At 37.1% G+C, this 26,363-nt stretch overlaps 1 protein-coding gene across 2 annotated transcripts in view; it reads left to right on the forward strand.

The window, feature by feature from the left end:
• The window catches only part of LOC113074215 (FRAS1-related extracellular matrix protein 2-like), a 54,281-nt gene extending 29,503 nt beyond the window's left edge, over positions 1-24,778 (forward strand). Inside the window, exons 6-25 of one of the 2 annotated variants that reach the window (XM_026246970.1) lie at positions 744-995; positions 9,753-9,902; positions 10,552-10,761; positions 10,937-11,134; positions 12,149-12,313; positions 12,506-12,688; positions 12,950-13,080; positions 13,165-13,323; positions 15,908-16,211; positions 16,362-16,493; positions 17,262-17,593; positions 19,123-19,315; positions 20,483-20,587; positions 20,702-20,731; positions 20,817-20,944; positions 21,143-21,277; positions 21,514-21,640; positions 21,748-21,935; positions 22,299-22,445; positions 22,576-24,778. In XM_026246970.1, coding sequence (XP_026102755.1) covers positions 744-995; positions 9,753-9,902; positions 10,552-10,761; positions 10,937-11,134; positions 12,149-12,313; positions 12,506-12,688; positions 12,950-13,080; positions 13,165-13,323; positions 15,908-16,211; positions 16,362-16,493; positions 17,262-17,593; positions 19,123-19,315; positions 20,483-20,587; positions 20,702-20,731; positions 20,817-20,944; positions 21,143-21,277; positions 21,514-21,640; positions 21,748-21,935; positions 22,299-22,445; positions 22,576-23,082 — 3,776 coding nt within the window. In that variant the 3' untranslated portion in view covers positions 23,083-24,778. The remainder of the gene's footprint in view (positions 1-743; positions 996-9,752; positions 9,903-10,551; positions 10,762-10,936; positions 11,135-12,148; positions 12,314-12,505; positions 12,689-12,949; positions 13,081-13,164; positions 13,324-15,907; positions 16,212-16,361; positions 16,494-17,261; positions 17,594-19,122; positions 19,316-20,482; positions 20,588-20,701; positions 20,732-20,816; positions 20,945-21,142; positions 21,278-21,513; positions 21,641-21,747; positions 21,936-22,298; positions 22,446-22,575) is intronic. The other variant, XM_026246972.1, reaches the window with a different exon arrangement.
• The last annotated feature ends 1,585 nt before the right edge of the window (positions 24,779-26,363 follow it).

Consider the following 26,363-nt stretch of genomic DNA (forward strand, 5'->3'; position numbering starts at 1 on the left):
TGTGTGTGTGTGTGTACTTGTTTTTCTATTCTGGTGGGGACTTAAACCTGAATACACACAGACTCATGGGGACTCGTGTCATGGTGGGGACCTAAATTGAGGTCCCCACGGGTAAACAAGCTAATAAATTACACAGAATGTGTGTGTGTGTGTGTTATGTTTAATGATCAAAGTAGCCTTTATAAAAGAAATAAAAATGTTGTTTTATTTTATTTTTAATTTTTTTTTGCACATTTCTACAAAAATGTTACTGTTCACTATTGAATAATATTTTTTAATTGATCTTTTCTCAGTCTTATTTAAAATACTGTAAATAGATTTTGAAACTTCTGACCTGACCAATATTTTGAAAATTGGTTTAAAATGTGTTCAGGAAGTGTTTAAATATTTCAGAAATGGTTCTTAAGAACCTTTTGTGCTGCTCTTTCCACACAAGTTTAAAATGTCCATGTCTCACTAGCTTCTAATAGGCGGATAGATCAATCTAAAGGCTTTATTCATGTGTAGAATTAAAAAAATCTCGTCAGTGTCATTCATACCAAGCCAGCATTTCATTGTGTGTGTTTCTATTTTGTGCCCCATGAAAAAAAAAAGGAAATGGGTTTGAATCGAGGTTCAGTGACATGAAATGTTGAATGACATCCCTTTACAGGTTCTTTTGGAGCATCCTTTTGAAGCATCTGTAAATGCTTTATGTGGATTTGAATGAATTCCCTGCATGTGTCCTTTCTGTGCTGCTGCAGGCTCCGCCACAGGAACCGTCCCCACTTCTGTTCTGTCCTACTCTGACTACATCTCCCGTCCAGAGGAGCAGGCCAGCATTCTGCGCTTTGATAAGGACGAGACGGAGAAGCACTGTCGTGTGGTGATCATTGATGACTCACTGTATGAGGGAGAGGAGAGCTTCAACGTGACCCTCAGTATGCCTGTGGGAGGCCGTCTGGGGCCAGAATACCCCACTGCTCTTATCCGCATACTGCCAGACCAGGACGACGGTAAGAGCTTGCTTGCTTTTGTTTGAATGAAAGTAAACATGAAATCTTCACTCCAGGAAATATTGATGGTCATATTGACGATTTGATGATAATATACACGTGACCTGAACAAAGAAAGAAACAAACTCACTTCTGTGTCATAAACGGGGTTTATAGGAGCCAGTGTTATATTAGTATTGTTTCAGTTTTAGTTATTTTATTACTAATTTGAAATGATCAAATTTGAAAAATTATATACTGTATATACACATAATATTTGTATTATTTAATTATTATTTATATTATTATTTAGTGATTTTAGTTTTATTTTAAGGAACCAGTTTTTATGGCTTTATTAATTTCTTTCTATAATAAACATGGTTGGTGCTGTGGCATAGTGGTGTAGTGCTCATGCTGTAATGCATATGTGAGAAATGTGAGTTTGAGTCTGGCTCGCGTCATTTCCTGTTCCACTTTTTCCCCAAAAACAATAAAAGTTCAAAAAGTAACAAATAAAAACTGGAATATTTTTTTTAAACAAAAAAATGATTGCTTAAAATTCAGTCTGTAAACCATACAAATAGAGCTATTTATAGTCCATATCATGCCAGGACAGATATGTATTTGTTAGCTCAACACGCAGTGATATTTAAAGAACCATTTATCTTTTTCCAAAGCTTTGTATAGCTGCAGAATTTCTGTGTGTGTCTCATGCACATACAGCAGCGAGCAGATGAACCAAGAATAGACACAATGCACATGTAAATGGGCAACGCTGAAGTTTGCAAAGGAGTCTCTTTTTCCTCCAGCGTTATGAGGCCTGAAATCACAGATAAAGCGGAGTTATTCCAAAGCCTTCTTTCCTCAAAGCAAGAGAATTAATTATTTTCCAGCGGAAAGTGAATGTATTTTTGTTCTTTTATCTCTGTTTTGCTGTTATTACGGCACCTCTCAAAAGTTTGCTGAGGAAAATAGGAGCCACTGGCTTAGCCCACCTCAGACAGAAAGTGTGAAATTGCACTCAGGAGGGAGCTGGGAGGGATAAAGTTCATCCTTCGGCTGGGAAACTACACATGCACATATGTGTATATACCGCTGTGCGACTGAATCCCTGCGCTGATCGATGCTTAACGTGGATTAGTGCTAATTCCCATGTGACACGAAGGTGAAAGTTTTCATCAAGTTAAGTTCAGCTGAGCATGCTGCATTCGGTATATCTGACAAATAGTGTTTATTAAAGCATAAAGAGTGTGTGTTTGTGTGTGTGAGGGTGTGTGTGTGTGAGAGAGACTGTGTAATTAGAGGGTGTTGTTGGCGCATTGTTTTGGCATGTCTTTCCGAGTCTTAATCTTCCTTTTAAAACCCGTCGCACACATACACCTCAGGCTACTGAAGTTTTTTTCGAGAGCAATCCTCTTGTCTATGGTACAATATCCTAAAGGGTATTAGATCTTATCTCGCTCTATCTGAAGCCGTTATCAGTAAATCTGGGCTAAAACCACCTGAACATCAATCAGCATCCTGCAGTACCAAAACACTCCTTAAATTCAGTGTTAGAGCCGCAAATGAGAATAATAGTTTCAGCCTGATGTGATTATTTATGTTATGAAGGCTATGAGGTTCCTTAAGGCTTTAATCATTTAGTTAGTGTACTATTACAAGACAAGTGTAACTGACACAAACGTGAACTGTGAAAGAGACGATCCTGTGTAAAAAATAAGCTTATTTATTTCTTGATCTCTCTCAAACATACAACATTTTAAGGAACCATAGGCATGTTACAGTGGGAAGCAACACTATTCTGTCCTCTACGACTCTAATGCAGTGTCAACGGAGACTGAAACTTGAGCTTAAATTTAAAAAATGAGACACACTTGGATAAGATGCTGAAAAAAAATATGTGTGTGTATGTGTGTAACAGTTATTTTTCTAAACATCTTTCTACTTGTGAAATGCTGAGTGTGAATAGTAAAAATGGAATTCTGTATGAAATTGTGCATACCTCCGAAATCTGTCTCGTCTCGTTCTCCTCGGTCTCTCTCTTTCTTTCTTGTACACACACTAACACATACACACAAATGAATTATTGATCTGGTGGCCCTAGTTGGGCTGCTCAAGTAGGTTGTGTATCATTTCTGTTTTTATTTTTCGGTTTATCAAAGTTTTCGGATCAGAATGAAGCGAGTGAAATTTAGGCTGTTCTCCATGTCATTTAGATTTATGTTGAGTGGTTAACGGCAGATGGAGAGATAAACACAGCTCCGACAAAGTAAAGCAAAACACATCCCCCATATCATCAGAGACAATGAGAAAGACTGGAAGTGTGTGTGTGCGTGTGTATGTGTGTGTGTTAGTGTATAAGGTAGGAGTTTGCAGGTAGGTAAACAGACAAAGGTTGACTCCCTCAGGCAATGCAGGAATGATTTTATCTCTGAATGCTGGAGAGAAGATCTCAACGAGCAAGGAAAGAAGGTCAAAACTACTGCTGAAAATTCAGTCCAAAACTCAATTACTCTCTCTCAGTTGTGTGAATGTGTGCTAAACCTGAGAAGTGGAATGCTGTTGCCTCTGTATGAGCGAAACCCCACTGGAGAGTATCTAAAACTAGTCAAAAATGATACACTTTTCAGTAGCGTGACGGTAGTTTAGCAGTTTTCAAAATACTCTTGCTTTTTCAGGAAATCTGGGAGCCGTGTGGTGGATTGAGTCAGGAAGTTCCCCTCCGTATTGCTGTCTCTCTCTGAGAGCTAATGAACTGCATCAAAACAAACATGGCCCGGATGCCGAGCTCAGTGTTGTTTGGCCGGCAGCAACTGAGCACACTGCAGATTAAAACTGAAGAGATGTTTTGCTGCAGAGATAAAGAGTACAACAAGTGACTCCAGTGAAGCATCTGCTCCTCACTGCTGGATGTTCTGGCTCTTTTAAAAAAGGATGAGACCACCTGATTAATATGTAAAAATTACTATTCACCGTTTTTTGTTTTTATGTGCCATTTAGGCCAGGGTTACTGAAATAGATTTTACTTCATCAATATATTTGCATAGGAAAAATAATTCAAAGATGCCATGCTGGCTTTGTTAAAGGTTATCTTGAAAACACTAAAAAAAGTGTTTATTATATTATATTATATTATATTATATTATATTATATTATATTATATTATATTATATTATATTATATTATATTATATTATATTATATTATATTATATTATATTATATTTGGTTTTGAAATGCATGAACTATGCCATATAAACAAAATCTGATAAAAACGCACACTTCAAATAATTTATCCACAATATTCATGTGCTATCTGGGATATAATATACAGTACCATTAAAAATTATGTGTCAGTAAGATTTGTTTTTGTAAGACTGCATTTATGCATTGTGCATTTGTTTATTCAAAAGTACAGCAAAAATAATAATATTGTAAAATATTATTGCAATTTAAAAATATATATATTTTAATGTATTTAAAGATTTTATTCAATTTATTCCTGTGATGTTAAAGCTGAATGTTCAGCGTCATTATTCCAGTCTTCAGTGTCACATGATCCTTTAGAAATTATACTAATATTCTGATTTGCTGCTCAAGAAACTTTTATTATTATCATTGTTGAAAATCGTTGTGCTGTTTCAGTCTTTGGAAAGACACTCTTTTGTTTGCAGTATTCATTAGATGGTGGCTGAATGGATGTGAGAGGTCCGTATGTGTGCCCCCTGAGGCTCAGACCATCCAAGAGCCAGAGATTGATGTTGGACATGATGCTTTCTGCTCAGCATCATTTGTATGACAGCGTAGCCCAAGGTGAAGGTGGAGAATACAAGAACATGTGGTGTACATAACTGTTTGAAGGAAGTAAATCTACAGAGACACCCGTCTTTAGTTTCAAATTAATGCCTGACAGCATGTGCGTCTGTTTGACAGATGTTCATAGCCTGAGAACAACAAATGTTTATGTCTAGAGAAACTCAAATATTAGCACACATCTCGGCATGCACTGACTGTCAATGAGTATTACATTCACATTATGTACACTGAATCACCCCCTCGTGCATTAGCTTTCACGGGCGTCGATATCAGAACGCGGCGTGAAGATGCACACCAAACCTATGCAGATCATCAAGAACTGCTGCACACTGTGATAAAATGGCATTCTCTGTCAGCAGTATCTGCAGCATCAGAGAGCCAGCTGTCTGAAGAAATGCTTTGTGCTGTTTCCTGTGCTGTCAATTATTGTGTGCAATGTACACACAGGTGTTATTGCTCACATAAATCTGTCAGTACTAAATCAGAGCTGTTGAAGCCTCGGGGCATAAAGACCGCCTCTGCATTAGAAAACCACCTGTGTAGCTCCAGACTAAATCAATACTTACTTTAATGTTCAGATGTGGACAGTGGACCAGTGTTCACATACTGCTACGTGTTTGTTTGTATTTTGGAACATAAAATGTTTCAAAGGTGCCATACAGTAGTTGTTTTATAGTTGTCATGTCTTGTAGCTGTTTGTGTGTGTTTTGAAGCGGTTTCAAAAATGAAAATTATGTCATTAATAACTCACCCTCATGTCGTTCCAAACCCGTGAGACCTCCGTTTATCTTTTGGAACGCAGTTTAAGATATTTTAGATTTAGTCCGAGAGCTCTCAGTCCCTCCATTGAAGCTGTGTGTACGGTATACTGTCCATGTCCAGAAAGGTAAGAGAAACATCATCAAAGTAGTCCATGTGTCATCAGAGGGTCAGTTAGAATTTTTTAAAGCATCGAAAATACATTTTGGTCCAAAAATAGCAAAAACTACAACTTTATTCAGCATTGTCTTCTCTTCCGTGTCTGTTGTGAGCGTGTTCACTGCAGTGTAGTGATATCCGGTTTGCGAACGAATCATTCGATGTAACCGGATCTTCTTGAACCAGTTCACTGTGTCTCCAATACGCATTAATCCACAAATGACTTAAGCTTTTAACTTTTTTTACGGGGCTGACACTTCCTCTAAGTTAAAATAAACCAATATCCCAGACTAATTTTTACTCAAACAGAGTAAAAATTTACTCACACAGTACACTGACTGAACTGCTGTGAAGAGAGAACTGAAGATGAACGCCAATTCATCTTGACGTCATTGGCAGAATCAGTTCAGAATCAATCACCAAAAGAATCAGTTCGGTTCAGACGCTGAATCACACATGCACAGTATCATCAGCTCCTCGGTTTTCGAATCGGACGCGTCTGACCGAAACAGTTCTTGACTCGAGAACAAGTCAGTCTTTTGTTCGTTATCTGGCTCTGCTCGGTGTTCATCTTCAGTTCTCTCTTCACAGCAGTTCAGTCAGTGTACTGTTTGAGTACATGAATTACTCCGGGATATTGGTTTGTTTGAACTCAGAGCGAGTGTTAGCCACATTAAAAAGTTCATTATTGAAGATGCGAACAGTTTAAAATGATTCAGTTCGATTTGGTGAACTGGTTCAAGAAGATCCAGTTACATCAAATGATTCGTTTGCGAACCTGATATCACTACACTGCAGTGAACACGCTCACAACAGACACGGAAGAGAATACAATGCTGAATAAAATCGTAGTTTTTGCTATTTTTGGACCAAAATGTATTTTCGATGCTTCAACAAATTCTAACTGACCCTCTGATGACACATGGACTACTTTGACGATGTTTCTTTTACCTTTCTATGCTTTCACTACAAGCCCTACAGCTCAGCTATGCTTAATATGCAAGAATGTCACAGAAATATTCTACATGCCAAAAACACGTTTTTGATGTCTCCTTTCAGAATCAGTTCCTAGTTAACAGTAATTTCTAATCTTATTTTCCCTTGAAGTGTAAAAATAGCTTCAGTTTTTGACAGATACAACTAAATACTGCACAAGTCTCAATGGTTCCCACCTCCTTTTCCTACTCCGTTTTCTGAAAGATGTTTCACAAAGCTGTCAAAACTGCATAAACCCATCCGCACTCCATGCTGCCGACAGACGAACTAGCGAGTTCAAACATGAGTTTCCAGAATCGAAGAACACAGACATTTTATCCGTCACCTGAAGCTTTAAAAAGCTCTGACAGAATTGTGGCCGACAACAGACTCCTGGAAACAGATGTAACGTGCTGAGGTTTTGATTGGAACGGGACATCTCGGGGGAGATAGCCGCAAATATTTGCTAATATAATGAATGTTTTGTATGAACACAAGCTACTTTTGATAATTGGAGTATGAATCTAACTGTGCGGTCTTATTGAAACTGTTTGTTTGGACACCTGGATATGAATTATCCCTGTGTGCCTATATCCATATGGACTTGATAAATTGCAGCTTTGTCTAATTGTATCTTCTTCATAAAACTGAATCTTTTGCAAGTTTGCTCTCTGTGGTGCAGATGCCGTCATTCATCTGCTTTGCACATGAATCATCCCTCATTAGCCCTACTGAGTATGAGAACGCTCGGATGATTCAGCACAGTTCATGTATGCTGTGATAAGTCCTGAAATGGGTTTGCTTGAAGCTTCCGCCTGTGTATCAAAATATAATGCAGCATGAGATTTTACCCCGAGGGGCTTTAACCTTCAGCTTCACCCTTTGTGCGGCTGTGAATATTTCAACACGCTAATTCTTTTTTAATGCTTCCCCTCGTTTTTAACAATTGAATCATTTCAAAACATCTTAGCCATGAATATTATACTTTCAATTTTATACTGAAATCATGTTTGTGCTTAAAACAAATGTCTCAAGCTGTATCTAGGGACCAGAATGTTTTAGAGACTTGGTCCAGTAAGAGTTCACCTTGCAACAACATGGCAACAAATGTTCAGAATGCCTTCGTAACCAAATAGCAACACCCTTGAAATAACTCACAATACTTGTTGGGCCATTACGACCATTATCTCACTGTCATGTCCGTGTTTTAAATAGTCAAGCACTGACATGCAGAAATGACTTCTAATTGCGTATTTTGACTCTAATAATAATAATAGGATAGAACAGTGGTTGCAAACCTTTTTCAACTCGCGGTTCACACTACTTGACACATATGTTGTGTTATTTAACTATATGAACTGATGTTATAACTTAGAAATTTTTACATAATTAACAATATTATTATTAATTTTAATAGTAATTGGCGGCCCACATGTAATACCATCGGCCCACAGGTTGAAAACCACTGGGTTAGAAAAATGTGGGATTTGTATGTTTACATGAGCCAGAATCCATTGAATCTATTCATTTAATTTAACTAAATAATGTATTAATATAATTGCTATTATTTTATATTTTCAGTTATGCTTTCAGTCACTTTAATTTGTCATTTTTATTTATATTTCTGTGTTGTTGGAAGCCTGTTTCGGTCACTGATTAAAAAATAAAAAAGGTAATCATTGCTTTTTATCTCAGAATTGCGTGATCTAAATTTGGGATTCTGACTTTTTTCTCAAAACTGCGTGAAAATTTTAGATTCTGACATTTTTCTCAGAATTGAGTGATCTAAGGACTGAATGGTAAGTTTAGATCAAGCAATTCTGAGAAAAAAGTCAGAATTGCAAGATGTAAACTCGTAATTGCAAGAAGAAAAAAAACAGAATTGAGATAAAAAGTCAGTTATCAGACGGCAGAAACAAGCTTTTATATAGCATTCATTTTTATTTAAATTATTTTATAGTCTTCTTACTTGCCAAGTCAAAATTTCTAATTTTCATTTGATATTTATATTTTACCTTTGTTTCAATTATGAAAATTATTTTTTTAATACGCCGACGGCTGTCAAAAAAGAAAGAAAGAAAAAAAATGTTTTGGTCTGTTAGTTATCAGAAATCTATAGAAACATCCACAGAATCTTAGTTCAGGGCATGTATTATTGCTATTTATACCTTGTATTATTATTCAGATTAAACCCTGCAATTTGTGACCTGATCTTATGTTTGGAGTGTGTTCTGAACAGAGAGGTTACAGGCTTTTCTTTGTAAGTGGCTTCCTATAGATAATGTGAGATGACAGCTGTTGAATCTTCTCCCAGGGACCTCTGCTCTTAGACGCCACGGGTGAGAGAGAAACACAAACGTCCATATAAGGTGTCAGTTTGTTGTCATAGAAACCAGCGTTCAGACGGCAAACTGAACAGTGGTGGAGCTGGAGGTTATGAAACAGAGCTGGTTTCAGCCGGCATACAGCTTTCATTACTTGGTAGGAGGTTGATTTATTCAAAGGTTTGTCTCTACTGTTAAATGTAAATAATAAGGTGTTCTGGTGTGTCACAGAATAAAAAAGGAGGGAGGAAGTTTGATTTCGAGGGTTGCTACATGTATTATAATTTCAATATCTGCAATCAACAGGGTTCGTGTGGTCACGGAATATACATCTGATAATAAAACCTTAAAGGTCATGGCTGGAAAAGTTATTAATATTCTGTAATGAATGAAACTTTTTTCTTAGTTATGTTCTGCTATAAAACACTTTTTAAACTGGTTTTACATCGCACTTGTGTAACTGCGAACATTAACAGTGAAACTCTTGAATTTGTATTTAATTGGATTTTACAGGCTTACATATTTTCATATCCTTCAAAAGAAAAAATATTGAAGTTATGTTTAGTTATAAAGGAATATTATAAGATAACAATAAACAATATAAAAGAGAATTTAACATAGCAGTTAAATATAGAAAATGGATAAAGTTTCAAATGACTGTAACATTCATGTAAAAAAAAATCTAATAATTGAAATTCATTATTCACTTAAGTTATGTTTATCTTTTTGGCTTATTTTGCCCCACAGCTCCTGTGTTCTATTTTGGCAATCAGGAGTATAACGTCGATGAGAGCGACGGCCATGTTGAAATCCGTGTGTGGAGGACAGGGACGGATCTTTCTAAAAAAGCTTTGGTCACTGTGAGGTCTCGCAAAACAGACCCGGTTTCTGCTGAAGGTGTGTGATACCATTTGATTTTCCCAATAATCCATCTTTCCTTCCATCCTGAACCAGCATTGTTACTCATTTCATGCAATATGCAATCATAACAGAGGACATTTAGATGTAGAGTTCATTTTAATTAATGGCCAAGCAAAGAAAATATAATATTTTTTTTTGGTAGAAAAAACCTGACTTGTTTTGGAAAATATAGATGCCAAAAATTTGTAAAAAAAAAAATCAGTCAATCAATAAATAAAAAAATTGAAAAAACTCATTATCTCATTATCATCATCTTCTTTTAAAATATTGCCCATCCCCAGGACACAAACTAGAATGACAAGGGTATTTCAGCATTGTGAGAGTTATCAAACAGCATTATTAAAAATTACAGCCAAGTCCTTGAACAAGTGACGTTTGGCATCAAATATGCAGCTTGGAGCACTCAGCAAAGCTGAAATAAAAAAAAAAATCTCTGTTCATCCGAGTCCCCTGTGCAGTCAAACCAAACTTAAGCTATAAGCTCTATACTGTACATCGATTTCTCAAAAAGAAAAAAGCCGAAACAGCAGTCTCTCTGAGAGAGGATTAATGGAAAGTGAGGATCCTATGATTCTGCAGTTAAATATCGTCTGACCTTAGCCTTTTTCTGTGTGTTCATCTGCAGCGGGGGTGGACTATGTGGGAATCAGCAGAAACTTGGAGTTTGCTCCGGGTGTGAGCATGCAGACGGTCCGGGTCACCATCCTGGACGACCTAGGCCAGCCTGTTCTGGAAGGGACTGAGAGATTTGAGCTTATTCTCCGGATGCCCTCCAATGGAATTCTGGGAGAGCCAGCGAAAGTCACGATCTTTATCAACGACTCCATTTCAGACTGTGAATATTTACATTTTTTCTCACAAAATTGTGACTGTGACACATGAATACACTTTTTCATAGACTTGTCTGTCACCCACTGCGTGAATGACCCAGTTGTTACTAGTTTTTGTCCTTGATGTGGAGATGGACTGTTGTATTCGAGCGTTTGGATTTGTTTGTTCTCTTTCTTCAGTGCCAAAAGTGCAGTTTAAACAGACTGTGATGACTGCAGAGGAGAGTGAAGGTCACATCACCGCGATGGTACACCGAAGCGGAGACATCAGACACAAGTCCACTGTACGCTGCTACACCCGGCAGGGCTCTGCACAGGTGGTGTCCGACTTTGACGAGAGACCCAACACTGACACATCCATCATAACCTTCTTGCCCGGTAAATAGCCTTTTACTTGAGATGGGAAGTGGAACGAACAAATGAATAATTGAACCAACAAACGAATAAATTAATGAACAAACACATGATAAGAATAAATGAACAAATTAATGAGCAATGCATTTATCAATGAATGAACAAACAATGAACAAATTAATAAATGAACAAACAAATAAATAACTGAATGCGTGAATTAACAAGCAAACAAATGAAATGAATGAATGAACAAATAAACCAACAATGAACAGATTTATTAATGAATGAACAAACATAATGAACTAATTAATAAATCAACGAACAAATGAATGAAGGAATGCATGAATTAATGGACAAAAATGAAGTTAATGAATGAAAGAACAAACGAAACAAATTAACTGATAAAAAAGCAATAAATAATAAACAAATGAATGAACAAAGGAAGCAATGATGGACAGATAAATGATTGAGTAAATGAATGAACAAATAAACTAACAAATAGGTGAGTGAATTAAACATTTTAATTACTCACTTAACCTCTATTAACCTCAAATTCATGTGAAATATGCAAGTTATGGTTCATTTTGTAAGTTTGCATTTGGATTGGGGGAATACAACGGAGTAAAAGATTGAACACAAAGAAATGAATGAATGAGAAAAAATCATCTAAACAAATAAACAACTAAATGAATGACTGGATATACAAATTAATGAGCAAAGTAATGAATGACTAAAGACAAATAAACTAACAAATATGTAAGTGTATTAAACTTAAGTTAAGCAGTTAAAACAATCACACACTCTTTATTTGGCCAAATTCAAGGAAAATATGCGAGTGATGATCCTCTAAGCTAGGATGTGAAATGGGGAAATACAACTGAATAAATAAACATTAATGAGTGACATAAATATTTGATCAAAAAGGAAGTCATGCCTTGTTTAATTGCACAATGTTGTCAGTTTCGTTTTTTTTTTTTTTTTTTTTTTGAATGGTGAATAAATATTTTCAGACTTTGGTGTCCATGTTTTGGTCCTCAGGTGAGTCTGAAAAACCCTGTGTGCTGAAGCTGGTGGATGATTTGATTCATGAGGAGGAGGAGGAACTGAGGCTGGTTCTGGGGAGCGCGAAGAGCGACTCGCCGTACGGAGCGTCTATAGGCAACCAGAACGAAACGCTCATCAAGATCAAGGACAACACTGACAGTAAGAAAGAAACAAAAACATTTTTATCATCTGATATACGTGAAATAATAAATACCTGACATTTAGGTTCAGATTTCTGGAACTCGGGTCAAACTCCAGTAAACTGACTGAACAGATTCTCTTTCAGCCAAGAATCTTTTAATGCACAAAAACTTCTCAGTCCTCATCTGTCTTCTCATCCTCCTCTCTCAGAGCCCATCATCAAGTTTGCCGAGACAAAGTTCAGTGTTAGTGAGCCAAAAGAGTCAGGGCAGATGACGTTGGTGAAGATCCCTATCCGCAGGACGGGAGACACTTCGAAAGTGTCCCTGGTGAGGGTGCACACGAAAGACGGCTCTGCCATATCTGGAGAAGACTACCATCCCATCTCCCTCGGTGAGGCTTCTGGAGGCCAGAACGGGTCATTTGCATTCGGAATATGCCGTATCTAATTATCCTTTGTAGACTGGCAGGTGGCTCCAAGCTGCTTCCACATGCATGCATTTCCTCTCTACATCAGGTTATATAGAGTTCAGGATGCAAATGACAAATGCAATCAGGTGTGGAAGCATTTAGGAGAAGAAATGTTAGGATGCGTTTATCTTTTAGTGGATGTAATCATATATTTTGTGTGTATGTGTGTGTGTGTGTGCACAGATGTTGAGTTTAAAGCTGATGAGATCGAGCATGTAGTGGAAGTGGAGGTTTTGTTTGATGGCGTAAGAGAGATGAGAGAGGCCTTCACTGTCCATCTGAAACCAGACGAGAACATGGTTGCTGAAATCCAGGTACTACATATTCCCAGTGGTACGTATCTGGAGTTTAATACACAGTTGATGTAAATTGAAAATCTATGTCTCTCGTATTGGCAGATGGCTAAAGCCATAGTGTACATAGAAGAGACCAACAGTATGGCTGATGTCACGTTCCCTTCACTGCCTCATGTCGTGTCACTGCTGCATTACGATGTTGTCAGACGAACTAAAGAAAATGCCCACCCACCCGCTGGATACCCTGTCGTCTGCATCACGGTATGTTTGTCAGAAGAAAAAGTCAGAAACATTTCCCACCTTACTTGTGACCAGCGTCACAAGTAAAAATGGTAAATAAATGCATAAATGTATAAATGCATTTTTAAAGCTACAGTTGAAACCAGATATTTACATACACTTAAGAAAAAAACACAAACTTTTATTTGTTTTTCTGTCATACATCAAATCAGAGTAAACTTTTTCTGTTTTAGGTCAATAAATATGAACATATTTTTTGCATTTGTTAAATGTCAGAATTGAGCGAGGGAGTACTTTTATGTATTTTTTTATCACTTTCATCAAAATCAGAAGTATACATACACTAAGTTTAATGTGTCTTTAAACAAAAAAGAAAACTCCAGATGATACCATTCTGAGCTTAAGAACCTTCTGATAGGTTAATTGATTCCATTTGAGTTAATTGGTGGCACACCTGTGGATGCATATAAAGGCACACCTTAAACACAGAGTCTCTTTCTTTGACATCATGAGAAAATCAAGAGAAATCAACCAAGACATCAGGAAAAGAATTGTGGACCTCCACAAGTGTGGCTCATCCTTAGGTGCAATTTCCAGATGCCTGAAAGTCCCACGTTCATCTGTTCAGACAATAATACGCAAGTATAAAAAACATGGGAATGTACAACCATCATACCGCTCAGGAAGGAGACGGATTCTGAGTCCCAGGGAGGAACGTTTTTTGGTGTGAACTGTGCGAATCAACCCCAGGACAACAGCAAAAGACCTTGTAAAGATGATAGCTGAAACTGGTAAGACCGTGTCATTATCCACAGTAAAACGAGTCCTGTACCACCATGAGCTAAAAGGTTACTCTGGGAGGAGAAAACCATTACTTCAAAACAACCATAAAAAAGCCAGACTACAGTTTGCCACTGCACATGGGGACAAAAATCTTAATTTCTGGAGAAACGTCCTGTGGTCTGACGAAACAAAAATTGAACCGTTCGGCCATAATGATAAACGGTATATTTGGAGGAAAAGGGCGAAGCTTTGAAGCCTCAGAACACCATCCCAACTGTGAAGTATGGGGGTGGTAGTATAATGTTGTGGGGATGTTTTGCTGCAGAAGGGACTGGTGCACTTCACAAAATAGATGGCATCATGAGAAAAATTTTTTTTGTGGATATATTGAAACAACATCTGAAGACATCAGCCAGGAAGTTAAAGCTTGGGCACAAATGGGTCTTCCAAATGGATAATGACCCCAAGCATACCTCCAAATAAGTTACAAAGTGGCTTAAGGACAACAAAGTCAAGGTATTGAAATGGCATCACAAAGCCCTGATCTCAATCCCATAGAAAATTTGTGGGCGGCACTGAAAAGGCAAGTGCGAGCAAAAAGGCCTACAAACCTGACCCAGTTGCACCGGTTCTGTCAAGAGGAGTGGGCCAAATTTCCAGCAAACTATTGTAGAAAGCTTGTGGAAGGATACCCAAAACGTTTGGCCCAAGTGAAACAGTTTCGGGGCAATTCTACCAAATACTAAGGAAGTGTATGTATACTTCTGACTTTGATGAAAGTGATAAAAAAAATACATACAAATTATCCCTCACTCGATTCTGACATTTAACAAATGCAAAAAATATGTTAATATTTATTGATCAAAAACAGAATAAGTTTACTCTGATTTAATGTATGACAGTAAAGAAATAAAAGTTTTTGTGTTTTGTTCTGAAGTGTATGTAAATATCTGGTTTCAACTGTAATTATGTGGTCGTTTTTATCAAGTTTTTAATAGGTCCTTGAAGTGCAAGTGAATGAAAAAGATAAGATTATAATGTTTTTTTCAAATCGTCAGCTATAAAAATGTTGTAATATACTGTAGGCTTCACAGTGATTGTGCTTTTCTTGAACCAAAAGTACTTAAGAAAGACCACAAGAAACACAAACAGTGATTATTATATTATATTATATTATATTATATTATATTATATTATATTATATTATATTACACTTTACTTAAAGGTATTCAATCTTTGTTTTCAAAACATAATAGTAACCAAAGTTAAAATTAATTATATTATTTGGAGGTTTGTTTTTCATGTGCTTTAATGCACTTTATTTGTTGTTTTTTTTTTTTTTTAGTTTTTTTTATATATTAACAAAAATACAGTAAAAACAGTGATATTGTGAGATATTGTTACACTTTATAATAGGTTTTCTATTTTAATATATTTTGAAGTGTAATTTATTCCTATGAACGCAAAGCTGCATTTTCAGCATCATTACTCCAGACTTCAGTGTCACATGATCCTGCGGAGATCGGTGTGCTGATTTATTAACATGCTGAATTGGTCCTCAAAATTATCATTATTTTTTAAATATTTTTTATTACAAATATTATAATTAAGTGGAAACCTTTTATGTATTTAATAATATAAAAAAATGTCTTTACTATCACTTTTGATCAATTTAATGCATGCTTGCTATGTAAAAGTAAAAAAAAAATTGAATAATTGTACTTTTTTTTTTATCAAATAGTATTTTGTATTTTAAAATGTAGTGTTTTCATTGTCAGTTTTTTTTTTTCTTGTCCATGTTTATTTCTCTTGACTTGTCCAGGCCTGCAATCCTAAATATCCCGACTATGACAAAACGGGCTCCATCTGCATTAGCGAACGCATCAACGATACACTGACTCGTTACCGATGGCTCATTAGCGCTCCCAGTGGTCCGGATGGCGTCACCAGCCCCATGAGAGAGGCTGACTTTGATACATTCTTTACTTCCTCCAAGATGATCACCCTAGACTCCATTTACTTCCAAGCGGGTTCTAGAGTGCAGTGCGCGGCCCGTGCCGTGAATTCTAATGGGGATGAGGGTTTGGAACTGAGCAGCCCCATTGTGTCTATTAGCATGGAAGAAGGTGAGCCCGAAACCATCACATTAAGTGGAATCATATCTTTGCTTTGTATAGCTGCTGGTTATAATATGCCATTTGCAATGTTGAATTAGAGTGTCAGTAGGTGGTAATATGCTTGAAGTAATGTTTCATGTCTTTGATGTTCTTGGGCAGGGATGTGCCAGCCACGTAAATTGGGCACAGTAGGTGCTGAGCCCTTTTCTGCCAAACTGCGTTATACAGGCGCTGAAGACCCTGAATATGCCAATCTCGTCAAGCTTACTGTCAGCATGCCCCACATAGACGGTGAGAGAATTATTTCCCCTCTGGCTGCCAGGTTGTTTGCTTAGTTTAGCCCCTCTGAGAGAAACCCCTCTCACATATCCCCTTGGGAAAAAAACTGGCATTCTTGTAGGATTTATGTCACATTTGCTGTCAAAACTAAATATTACAGTTCTCTTCTGAATGAGTCTGAATGATGCATAAACATGAAGTGCCATGTCGCACATTTGCCAGCAAAATGTTCCATCAAAATGATTTCTGGGGAAGAAAATAATAAAAGGGTAATGTATTTTAAAGTATTCTGGGGAACAACTGTCACAAGTTTCACACCAGGAATCTAGGCCATTTGACTAAATATGGTCGCGATAATTTTACCTTCCTAACCAATCAAAAGCTGTTTGCTTTTAACTGAACTTTTCCATAGCATTCCTACAATACAATAACACTACCTTTACTGGAGGTCAAATGTGCAATTAAACTATTATAAAAATGAATATTTTATCATCACTTACTCACCCTCATGTTGTGACTTTATTTCTTCTGTGGAACACACAAAAAAAAATTAAGATTTTTAAATTTAAGTTTAAATTTAAATTTAGACTTCTAAAACCATATGGTAGCTTTGTGTAAGGAAAATATGAAAATTGAAAACAATAAGTGAAAATGTACATTTAAGTTTACTGTAGGCTCTAATCCAATATTCTGGCATGAAACTCAGTCCTATAGGTGCACTATTATGAAAGTGATTTTAGTTTGTTAATTGTCATGTATTTTTTTCGTGGTGTGCTGCAGGCATGCTCCCTGTGGTCTCCACTCGTGCACTGTCCAGTTTTGAGCTGACTCTGAGCCCGGATGGCACTCGTGTGGGAAACCACAGGTGCTCCAATCTGCTGAACTTTAATGAGGTGTCCACACGCCATGGATTTCTAACCAAGGCCACCCGGAATATAGAGAGCATCGGTGAGACTCTGCCGTATCAGTACAGCCCCGTCCTCAGAGGCCAGAGCACTCTACGCTTCTACAGGAACCTGAACTTGGAGGCTTGTCTGTGGGAGTTTGTGAGTTATTATGACATGTCTGAGCTGCTCACAGACTGCGGGGGAACGATCGGAACAGATGGGCAGGTGAGACGTCGCTGCCGCTTCTACAATCCTCTGAATTCTAATGATTAGTGGTTCATAAATTGCAACTGTTCTTGTCCTAGAGCTAAAAAAAAAATGCACATAAAAGAAAGGTTTGCGGGTCAGTTATTATTATATTAATTATTCAACAAGGAGGCATTAAAGTGACAGTAAAGACATCTGTAATGTTACAAAAGATTTGTTTAAATAAATACTGTTCTGGCTGGGGAAAAGAATACCATAGTTTCCACAAAAAAATATTACATAGCAGAACTTTTCTTAACATTAATAAAAATAAGAAATGTTTCCTGAGTAGCAAATCAGCATTCATCTGAATGATCATGTGACTCTCAAAACTGGAGTGATGATGTATTTAAAAATACATTTGAAATATATGAACACAGAAAAAGAGATATGTTAAATTGTAATTTTATTTCACAATATTACAATTTATACTGTATTTTTTAATTTTTTTTATTAAATTTAACTCAACATTCCAAAGATAACTGCATGTTTTTGCTTGTCATAAAAAATAAGGAACTATGCTATATTAAGTATTACACAGAATAATAAAAGCTTTAATGAAATCTGTATAATGCAAAGTTAAGAAGCAAAATATGCCAAATTTTAAAGGACATCGGATTTAAGAAGAAAATGACCATTTGGTGTGGATTTAGCCCATAATTTCTATTACTGGCTTCATTGTATGTGTTCTGGTACCACTCATCTGCTGTACTAAAGACCGTGTATAGAGTGGGAACTAACATGTTTAAACAAAACAACCAAGTTAAACTGGATTAACACCTCTTCATGAACGCACATCTCCATGGGTAGGTTTCTTTTGCAGGATTCTGTCTTTTTTTTTATCTATTATTATGCACAGCACTTAGTGACAGACATAGCTCTGTTCAGGTTTTATTTCTGCCACACTCCACATTGTTCTCAGTAGAAAAGGAGATTGACTTCACCCATTCATTTCATTTTCAGAATTTGAGGTCTTGCTTAAATGGCTGCTCCCCTCTCCTAATCTAGCGTCTAAATGTCTGAATGATCTATGTTATTACAAAAATAAGCCCTAAAGTCTGCAATCGCTCCGTAACACGAGACATGAATGCAAAACACTTCATCTAAAGGACGTGCTCGGATCCTGCTGAGGATATTGAACGGAGCCGGTTGAATATGAAAAGCCTGGATCTTCTCTCCCTCAGGATGGGAATTTGTCTGCGTTCATGGGGATTTTTCTCGTCTTGATTAAACCCAGTCCAGCAGGTGTTCAGACCGGCCTCATTACTGAGGAGCACATTTTTATAGCCTGGTATTTTGATTATAATTGACTATGTAAATTAGCAAATGTTTCATTCAATCAAAACAAAATGCATCCTGGCTTATTGATGAACTTTGACTAACAGCCAGTGCCGAGCAACCTCTAGTGGAGAATTGGGCTCTTTTTTTGAATCTTAAAAAGGCTTTTTGCAGTATTTGTAGTTAATTTGCTGTTCATCTTAAATATGATTTGAATGTGTTTTTGAAAGGTGCTGAACCTGGTGCAGTCATACGTGACTCTGCGAGTTCCTCTCTACGTCTCTTATGTGTTTCATTCCCCTGTGGGAGCTGGAGGCTGGCAACACTTCGACCTGCATTCTGAACTGCGGCTCACCTTTGTGTATGACACTGCCATCCTGTGGAGGGACGGAGTCGGCAGCCCTCCACAGGCTGAACTGCAAGGCAAGTTGTCAACTTGAGCACAAATGTGTTTATGAATTAAATCAGTGTCTTCATCAATAAATCAAATAGGTGACATTTTATGCCACATAGGATTAGGAAACATATTATAATTTAAAAAATAATTATATTTTTTAAAGATAGATATACACTTTACAGTAAGATTTTATTTGTTAACATGAGTTAACTACGTTAGGTAACATGGAGTAATAATGAACCATTCTTCTTCAGCATTTATTAATATTATGTTAATTTTAATGTTTACCAATAAACAAAATTGTATTAGTACAAAGTATTTGTTAACATTAGCAAATTCACTGTGAACTAACATGAACAATTATATTTTTACTAACTAACATTAAAGGTATAGTTCACCCAAGAATGGTGTTCCCCGTTCCAAACCTGTAAGACCTTGGTTCATCTTCAGAAAACAAATTAAGATATTTTTGATGAAATCGGAGAGCTTTCTGACCCTGCATAGACAGCAGCACAACTACCACTTTCGAGGCCCAGAAAGGTAGTAAGGACATTGTTAAAATAGTCCATGTTTACAAAAATAAAGAGAAGACTTTTTGAATAAATTTGTCACATTGGCTATTTTAACAATGTCCTCACTACCTTTCTGGGACTTGAATGTTGTAGTTACTGTGCAGGGTCAGAAAGCTTTTGGGGTTCATCAAAAATATCTCATTTTCAGAAGATGAATGAATGTCTCAGAATTTTCATTTTGTGGTGAACTATCCCTTTAATAAAGATCAATAAATGCTTTAATAAATATATTTTAGTTGTCAATATATTCAGTCAATATATTTTAAATGACTTTTTCCTCAATTTTAGGAGTGTTGATGTTAATTGGCCAGAATTTCACTGTTTTTGGATTCCATTTTCCCTTCTGTAATGTTTAGTAAAAGTTAAATCAACGCCTTTTCTATGAATATAAAATACAGTTCTCAGTGCATTTGTGTTATTGATTTACTAATAATTGGTCATTTTTATTTTGTATTTGGCTGTCATAGAAATGGGAAGCGACATCTCTGTCAAATTGCCCATATTTTAGGGATACAGATGCCACATGTGGACATTTAGAGAATTAAACTGGAACTTTAAGTGGGAAGACATGTATTATTTCCAATGAAAAGATAATCACATTTGGACATGTTTTCTCTGCAGGAGCTTTATATCCGACCAGCATGAGGATCAACGAGCAGGGGAGGCTTGTGGTCAACTTCCGCACAGAGGCTCGCTTCAGGGGGCTGTTTGTAGCGGCCCATTCTGGTGCGTTTTGGCATCTCTGAAATCGTGTTATATGAATATCAATAAATTCATCAACATTTTTCTTATGGAAGGAAAGATTCATTTAAGATTAATTAACTTTCTGCCTTATTCTAGCAGCAAATTTGAGGGGTCAGAAAACTGCAGGTAAAATCTCTCTTCTTAAATGGTTTATACAGAATAAATGCCTTGGTTTGATTAAATAAACTTACTTTCTTACCTGACTACCCAGAATCCCCTGTGAAGTCCTTTGTATTGAGTGCAGACCACCCAGGCTTGACCTTTAACCTCACGCTGGTTAGGACTGAGCCGACCTACAGCCAGCCTGTCCAGCAGTGGATGTTCATTTCAGACTTTGCAGTGAGTTGATCTCTCTCTCTCCCAACTCTGTAGTTTTAAGGACATTTCTGTTTACTTTTTGTGATAAACCGTTCTGGCAGTGTTGAGTCGCCAATTGATGTAAAAGCTGTGTGCTAAAGCAAAACCATTGGAGAAAAACGAATGCAAAACAATTCCTGTGATGTTGACCTTGCATGCCTGTGTGTCTGCGACCTGCAGGTTCGAGATTATTCAGGCACATACACAGTGAAGCTGATCCCCTGTACAGCAGCGCTGAATGTGGAGTACACCGTTCCTCCGGTCTGCAACCCTAGAGAGCCCGTTACTTTTGATCTTGATATCCGCTTTCAGCAGGTAAACTAATAATAATATACATTCTCTCATTTCAAGCAAAATTAAATACAATTTCAAATTCAAACTTTTTATTTCAAATGTTCATTCTACTTGTTGATAGAGATATAAAATAGAATTTATAATAAAAAGTGTATTTAATTAGAAGAATGCAGACAGGCTCTATTGTGTGTGTTATACAGTTATCAGTTCAACCCGAGGCTCTTGTAAAGGAGTATTATTGTGTTTGTGTTCTGTAGGTGAGTGACCCTGTGGCGGTGGAGTTCAGTCTGAACACACAGATGTTCTTGCTGTCTAAGAAGGCCTTGTGGTTGTCAGATGGATCTATGGGCTTCGGTCAAGAGAGTGATGCGGCTTTCTCTGAGGGTACGTCAGAACTCAATCAGTTCAAGAGGCTGTGTGACTGAATATCATTTCTAGAACTGCCATTTCCTATTCTGTGTTATGCTGCCACTGAGCTTGTTCTCTTCAAGGTGACACAATCTACGGCCGGGTGATGGTGGACCCTGTGCAGAACTTGGGCGGCTCGTTCTACTGTAACATTGAGAAGGTGTATCTGTGCACCGGCGCTGATGGGTATGTTCCTAAATACAACCCCGCCAAGTCTGAATTTGGATGCCTTGCAGACTCTCCGTCCCTGCTCTACAGATTCAAAATTATCGTGAGTATGTTAGCGGTGTTGTTAGTGTAATTGACTTAATTAAGAATGAAAATATTAGATGAAAAGCATGAAATCTTGGCGACTTAGTTAAAGTAGTATTAGTTGAATTACTGAAATAAATATCAATGAAAGCTATATAGAAATAGAAAAAGACAAACTGATAAAATGACAAGTATAACAAAATGACTTAATGCTCATTCAAAATAATAATAATACTAAAATAGTGCTGTATACAAGTCTTTAAAATAAAAAAATATTTTCATTTATATTAAGTTATATATTATACAATTTAAACAAATTTTATGTTAATAATATTCAAAATATTACAATTTACAAAGTCCCATGACTCCACCTTGCCTCTAGGACAAAGCCCAACCAGAGACCCAGGCCAAGAGTTTTGGGGACGTGAGTTTCAAGGCCCTGCTGGCTGTAGATGACCCCTCTGCCCTCTCTCTGGTGAAGCAGCCAGGATCTGACGGATTCAGACTGGATTCTACTCCTCTTTTCCAGGTCTAATCTTTTTGAGGGTTTATTAGTTATGGCAGTGTATTCCTGTATACAGTGTGAGATCCTGTACTGAAATCCTGTCATTTACACAGTCGACCTTGCTCCAATCCTCTATTATCCTTCTGGTCTCTAGGTGGCAGTAGGGAGGGAGTGGTTCATTCACACCATCTACACTGTGCGTTCAAAAGACAATGCCAAGCGTGGCATTGGCAAGAGAAGTGTAGAGTACCACTCAATAACATCACGTGACCTTGTTCCAGCGGAGGCCAGAGGACGCTACAGACGGTCCAACAGAGACGTCCCAGTCCTGGCAGAGGAGATCGGACCCGAGAACAAGCGAGGAACGAATATCATGCACATCGCTCTGGACCGCAGCCGTCGGCGCTCTGCGTCTGGGGAGGAGCTGTTCGCTGACGGACTGTCTCCACGGGAGCTCAGTGGACGAGGTGTTGAAGAGGATGCGGTGACTGTGGCAGGAGCCATCGTGGGACTGCTTCTCACCGCCCTTGTGGTTATAGTGTTGGCACTGATGGTTCGCTCAAGGCTGACGCCTGTGAAAAAGGCCCCAAGAGTCTCGTCCAGCCTGCAGCCTGTTATAGTCAGAAGTAGCCTTGATGATGGTGACAGCTCAGAGGTCTGAAGGACTAACGGACTGCTTGGAGATCCTACTGTTCTCCTTTGTCATAGATGGGATCAATTTGCTTTCTTTTCTTTGTTTTAAACAAGTGCCTCTGACAGGTTTTATCTTATATTGAACTCACGACCCAGTTCATCACCAGCCCAAAGAAATCATTTTATATTACGTTTTATGTTGTAATGCTGAATTTTTGCTTGTCCAATAATGGATTGAGGTTTACCCAGTGTTCAGAGTTCTCAGGAGTCCCAATAGTGCACTGCCCACTTTTTTGGAAGTAGACTAGAATGTGAAAAAAAAGAATGAAAGAAAGACTGAATTATCCTTTAAATATTAATCATTTTAATATTATTTTACATATTGACAGAAACAAGATCTCTTTTGGTTCCATTTTAGTTCCATTAAATTCCAAAATGATTTTTTTTTTAATCCAAAATAAAATATTAACTAGAATAATAGTGGTAATAGTGATGGTAGTAATAAAAGTACAATAAAATAAAGAAGGACCACTCTTTAGAATACAAAATAAATTAAAAAAACAAAAAACTTTTCATGTAATAAAGTTTTTTTTTCTCCGAGTAATAATAATTGAGGGAGTTTTTTTTTTTAGGTCTAAAATATTATTATTTATTAAAATCATAATAATAATCATTATTATTGTTGTTTGTTGTTAACCTAATTTTTTTTTACCTTTAATTAGTTGTGAATAAATTTCTTTTCATAGCACATTCCATACAAAGTGTATGAAAGTTTAAATAAAAAGTACATTTGAAAAAATCTCAATCTCATTGGCCCTGTCACTTTGAACACTGGGTAACACCAGATGAAAGAAAAATTATATTATAATTTATAAAGATGATAAGATTCTGAAAGGAAAAGTAATGTTTAAGTCATTTCTAATGGGTCATGTGGTGCATTCAAATGAGCTGATCACGACACTGTCACCTGTATTGTGTGCTTCACCTTTATTTATCTCTAGTATTAAACATTTGCTTGTATTAAAGCATATCACAGATATGCTGGTTTTAAACAGCAAGTGCCAAGCTTTTAATGGAGAAATGCTGAATATGCATTTCACATCATCTTCAGATAGTTGTTGTCACGAAGTTTACATTCAGTGCATTGCTGCTGTTTTTATTACTTGTTCTAATTTAAGCATTAGAATTCATGGGAACCGCATGTATTAAATATTGCAGTCTTATCTCACTGAGTGTCTTTTTAAAATAAGGGGAAAACTGACACAGGAAATCCATCAGATTTCTAAATTTGTGTTTGACTGTCTATTGGAGTTGGGTTTTTTTTCTCTAACCAGATTAACTCCACAGACACTGATGTATCAGCTATAACATTTTTGTTGTCTTCACTGTCATCAGACACATTAAACGGTTTGGGCATTCATGAAAAACCAGCATATTGTCAAATCCAGTTCACCTCCTGACAAATATATTCCTCATCAGGCTAATAATATTTAAAAAGAAATGTGCTATGCAATAAAATCAGTGGATTGTTTCTGTATTCACAGGTTCAGAAACACGAGCACGACATTTTGGGCACAATGAAATAATCTTTCTTTGAAATGGTATTTATGGTGAGATATTGTGGTTTTTGTACATGGTTCACTCCGAAATATTTACAGTGCTAAACACATTTTATGTACTGGGCCTTGAAGCACAAAATAAACAAAGTCTTGAGACTTTACATATTTGAATGTCTGATAACTGCCAAAAATGTGTTTGTTCAGTTGTAGTATGCTGATCTCCTGGAGCACCGAAGGGTCCTAAAATCTGGAACACGCTGAAGAAAGTACCTTGAAGTGAAGGTTCCCTAGGCCAGAGACTCAAAATTTGGTCAATCTACTTTAGTCTCTCTAGGATGGAGATGCAAGACATGATGCATCGGTTGTTGTCTTGCTGGACAAATACATTGAAAGTATTTTATCTGTTGATGTCTTGTTCCTCACAGGCTTAAAACTCAAAATCTGTTGCTGCCTCAATAGCTGGAGACTCAGAGCTTGCATCTGTTACTGCATCTCTGGATGGGAGACTCAGAATGCTGTTTATTGTCCCACAGGAGACTCCGAAGTTATGTCTGTTGGAAGGGTACATTTATCCCTTTCTGATGGGGAAGAGATTACAGTTTGGTGCGTTTCCATTTCAGTGCTGAGATTGGCTCCTGGTTTCAGAGGGGCCACACACAGTTAGAAGTTTCTAATGTTTTTTTTTTTTTTAAGTTTGTAATTACCAATGCATTTCTCATTTTCCAAACCACTACCAGAATACCTTTTGTAATGTTCTGAATGCATCAAGTCCAAGCACGATGGAGAAGGATTGCCTGCATTCATTTGTCCATCAACAGCTAAATTTGTGTAAGATGTGCGCTACATATCTTTCATCTGTCACTGAGTACTCCTTTCTCTGAGTACGAGAAAAATGGATGGGATGTAGCAGGCTATAAATACTGGTGCTGGTCATATAATTTGAAATATCATCAAAAAGTTGATTTATTTCACGAATTCCATTCAAAAAGTGTAAGGTGTATATTATATTATTCTATTACACACAGACTGATATATTTCTAATGTTTATTTCTTTTAATTTTGATGATTATAACTGACAACTAAGGAAAATCCCAAATTCAGTATCTCAGAAAATTAGAATATTACTTAAACCAATACAAAGAAAGGATTTTTAGAAATCTTGGCCAACTGAAATGAAAAAGTATGAGCATGTACAGCACTCAATACTTAGTTGCGGCTCCTTTTGCCTGATTACTGCAGCAATGTGGCATCGATCAGTCTGTGGCACTGCTCAGGTGTTATGAGAGTCCAGGTTGCTCTGATAGTGGCCTTCAGCTCTTCTGCATTCTTGGGTCTGGCATATTGCATCTTCCTCTTCACAATACCCCATAGATTTTCTATGGGGATAAGGTCAGGCAAGTTTGCTGGCCAACTAAGAACAGGGATACCATGGTGCTTAAACCAGGTAATGGTAGCTTTGGCACTGTGTGCAGGTGCCAAGTCCTGTTGGAAAATTAAATCTCAATCTCCAATAAAGTTGGTCAGCAGCAGGAAGCATGAAGTGCTCTAAAACTTCCTGGTATATGGCTGCGTTGACCTTAGACCTCAGAAAACACAGTGAACCAACACCAGCAGATGACATGGCACCCCAAACCATCACTGACTGTGGAAACTTTACACTGGACCTCAAGCAACGTGGATTGTGTGCCTCTCCTCTCTTGCTAAATTTACTTTCATCAGAGAACATAACGTTGGACCACTCAGCAGCAGT

The sequence above is a fragment of the Carassius auratus genome, unplaced genomic scaffold, assembly GCF_003368295.1.
Source record: "Carassius auratus strain Wakin unplaced genomic scaffold, ASM336829v1 scaf_tig00013965, whole genome shotgun sequence".
Lineage (NCBI taxonomy): Eukaryota > Metazoa > Chordata > Actinopteri > Cypriniformes > Cyprinidae > Carassius > Carassius auratus.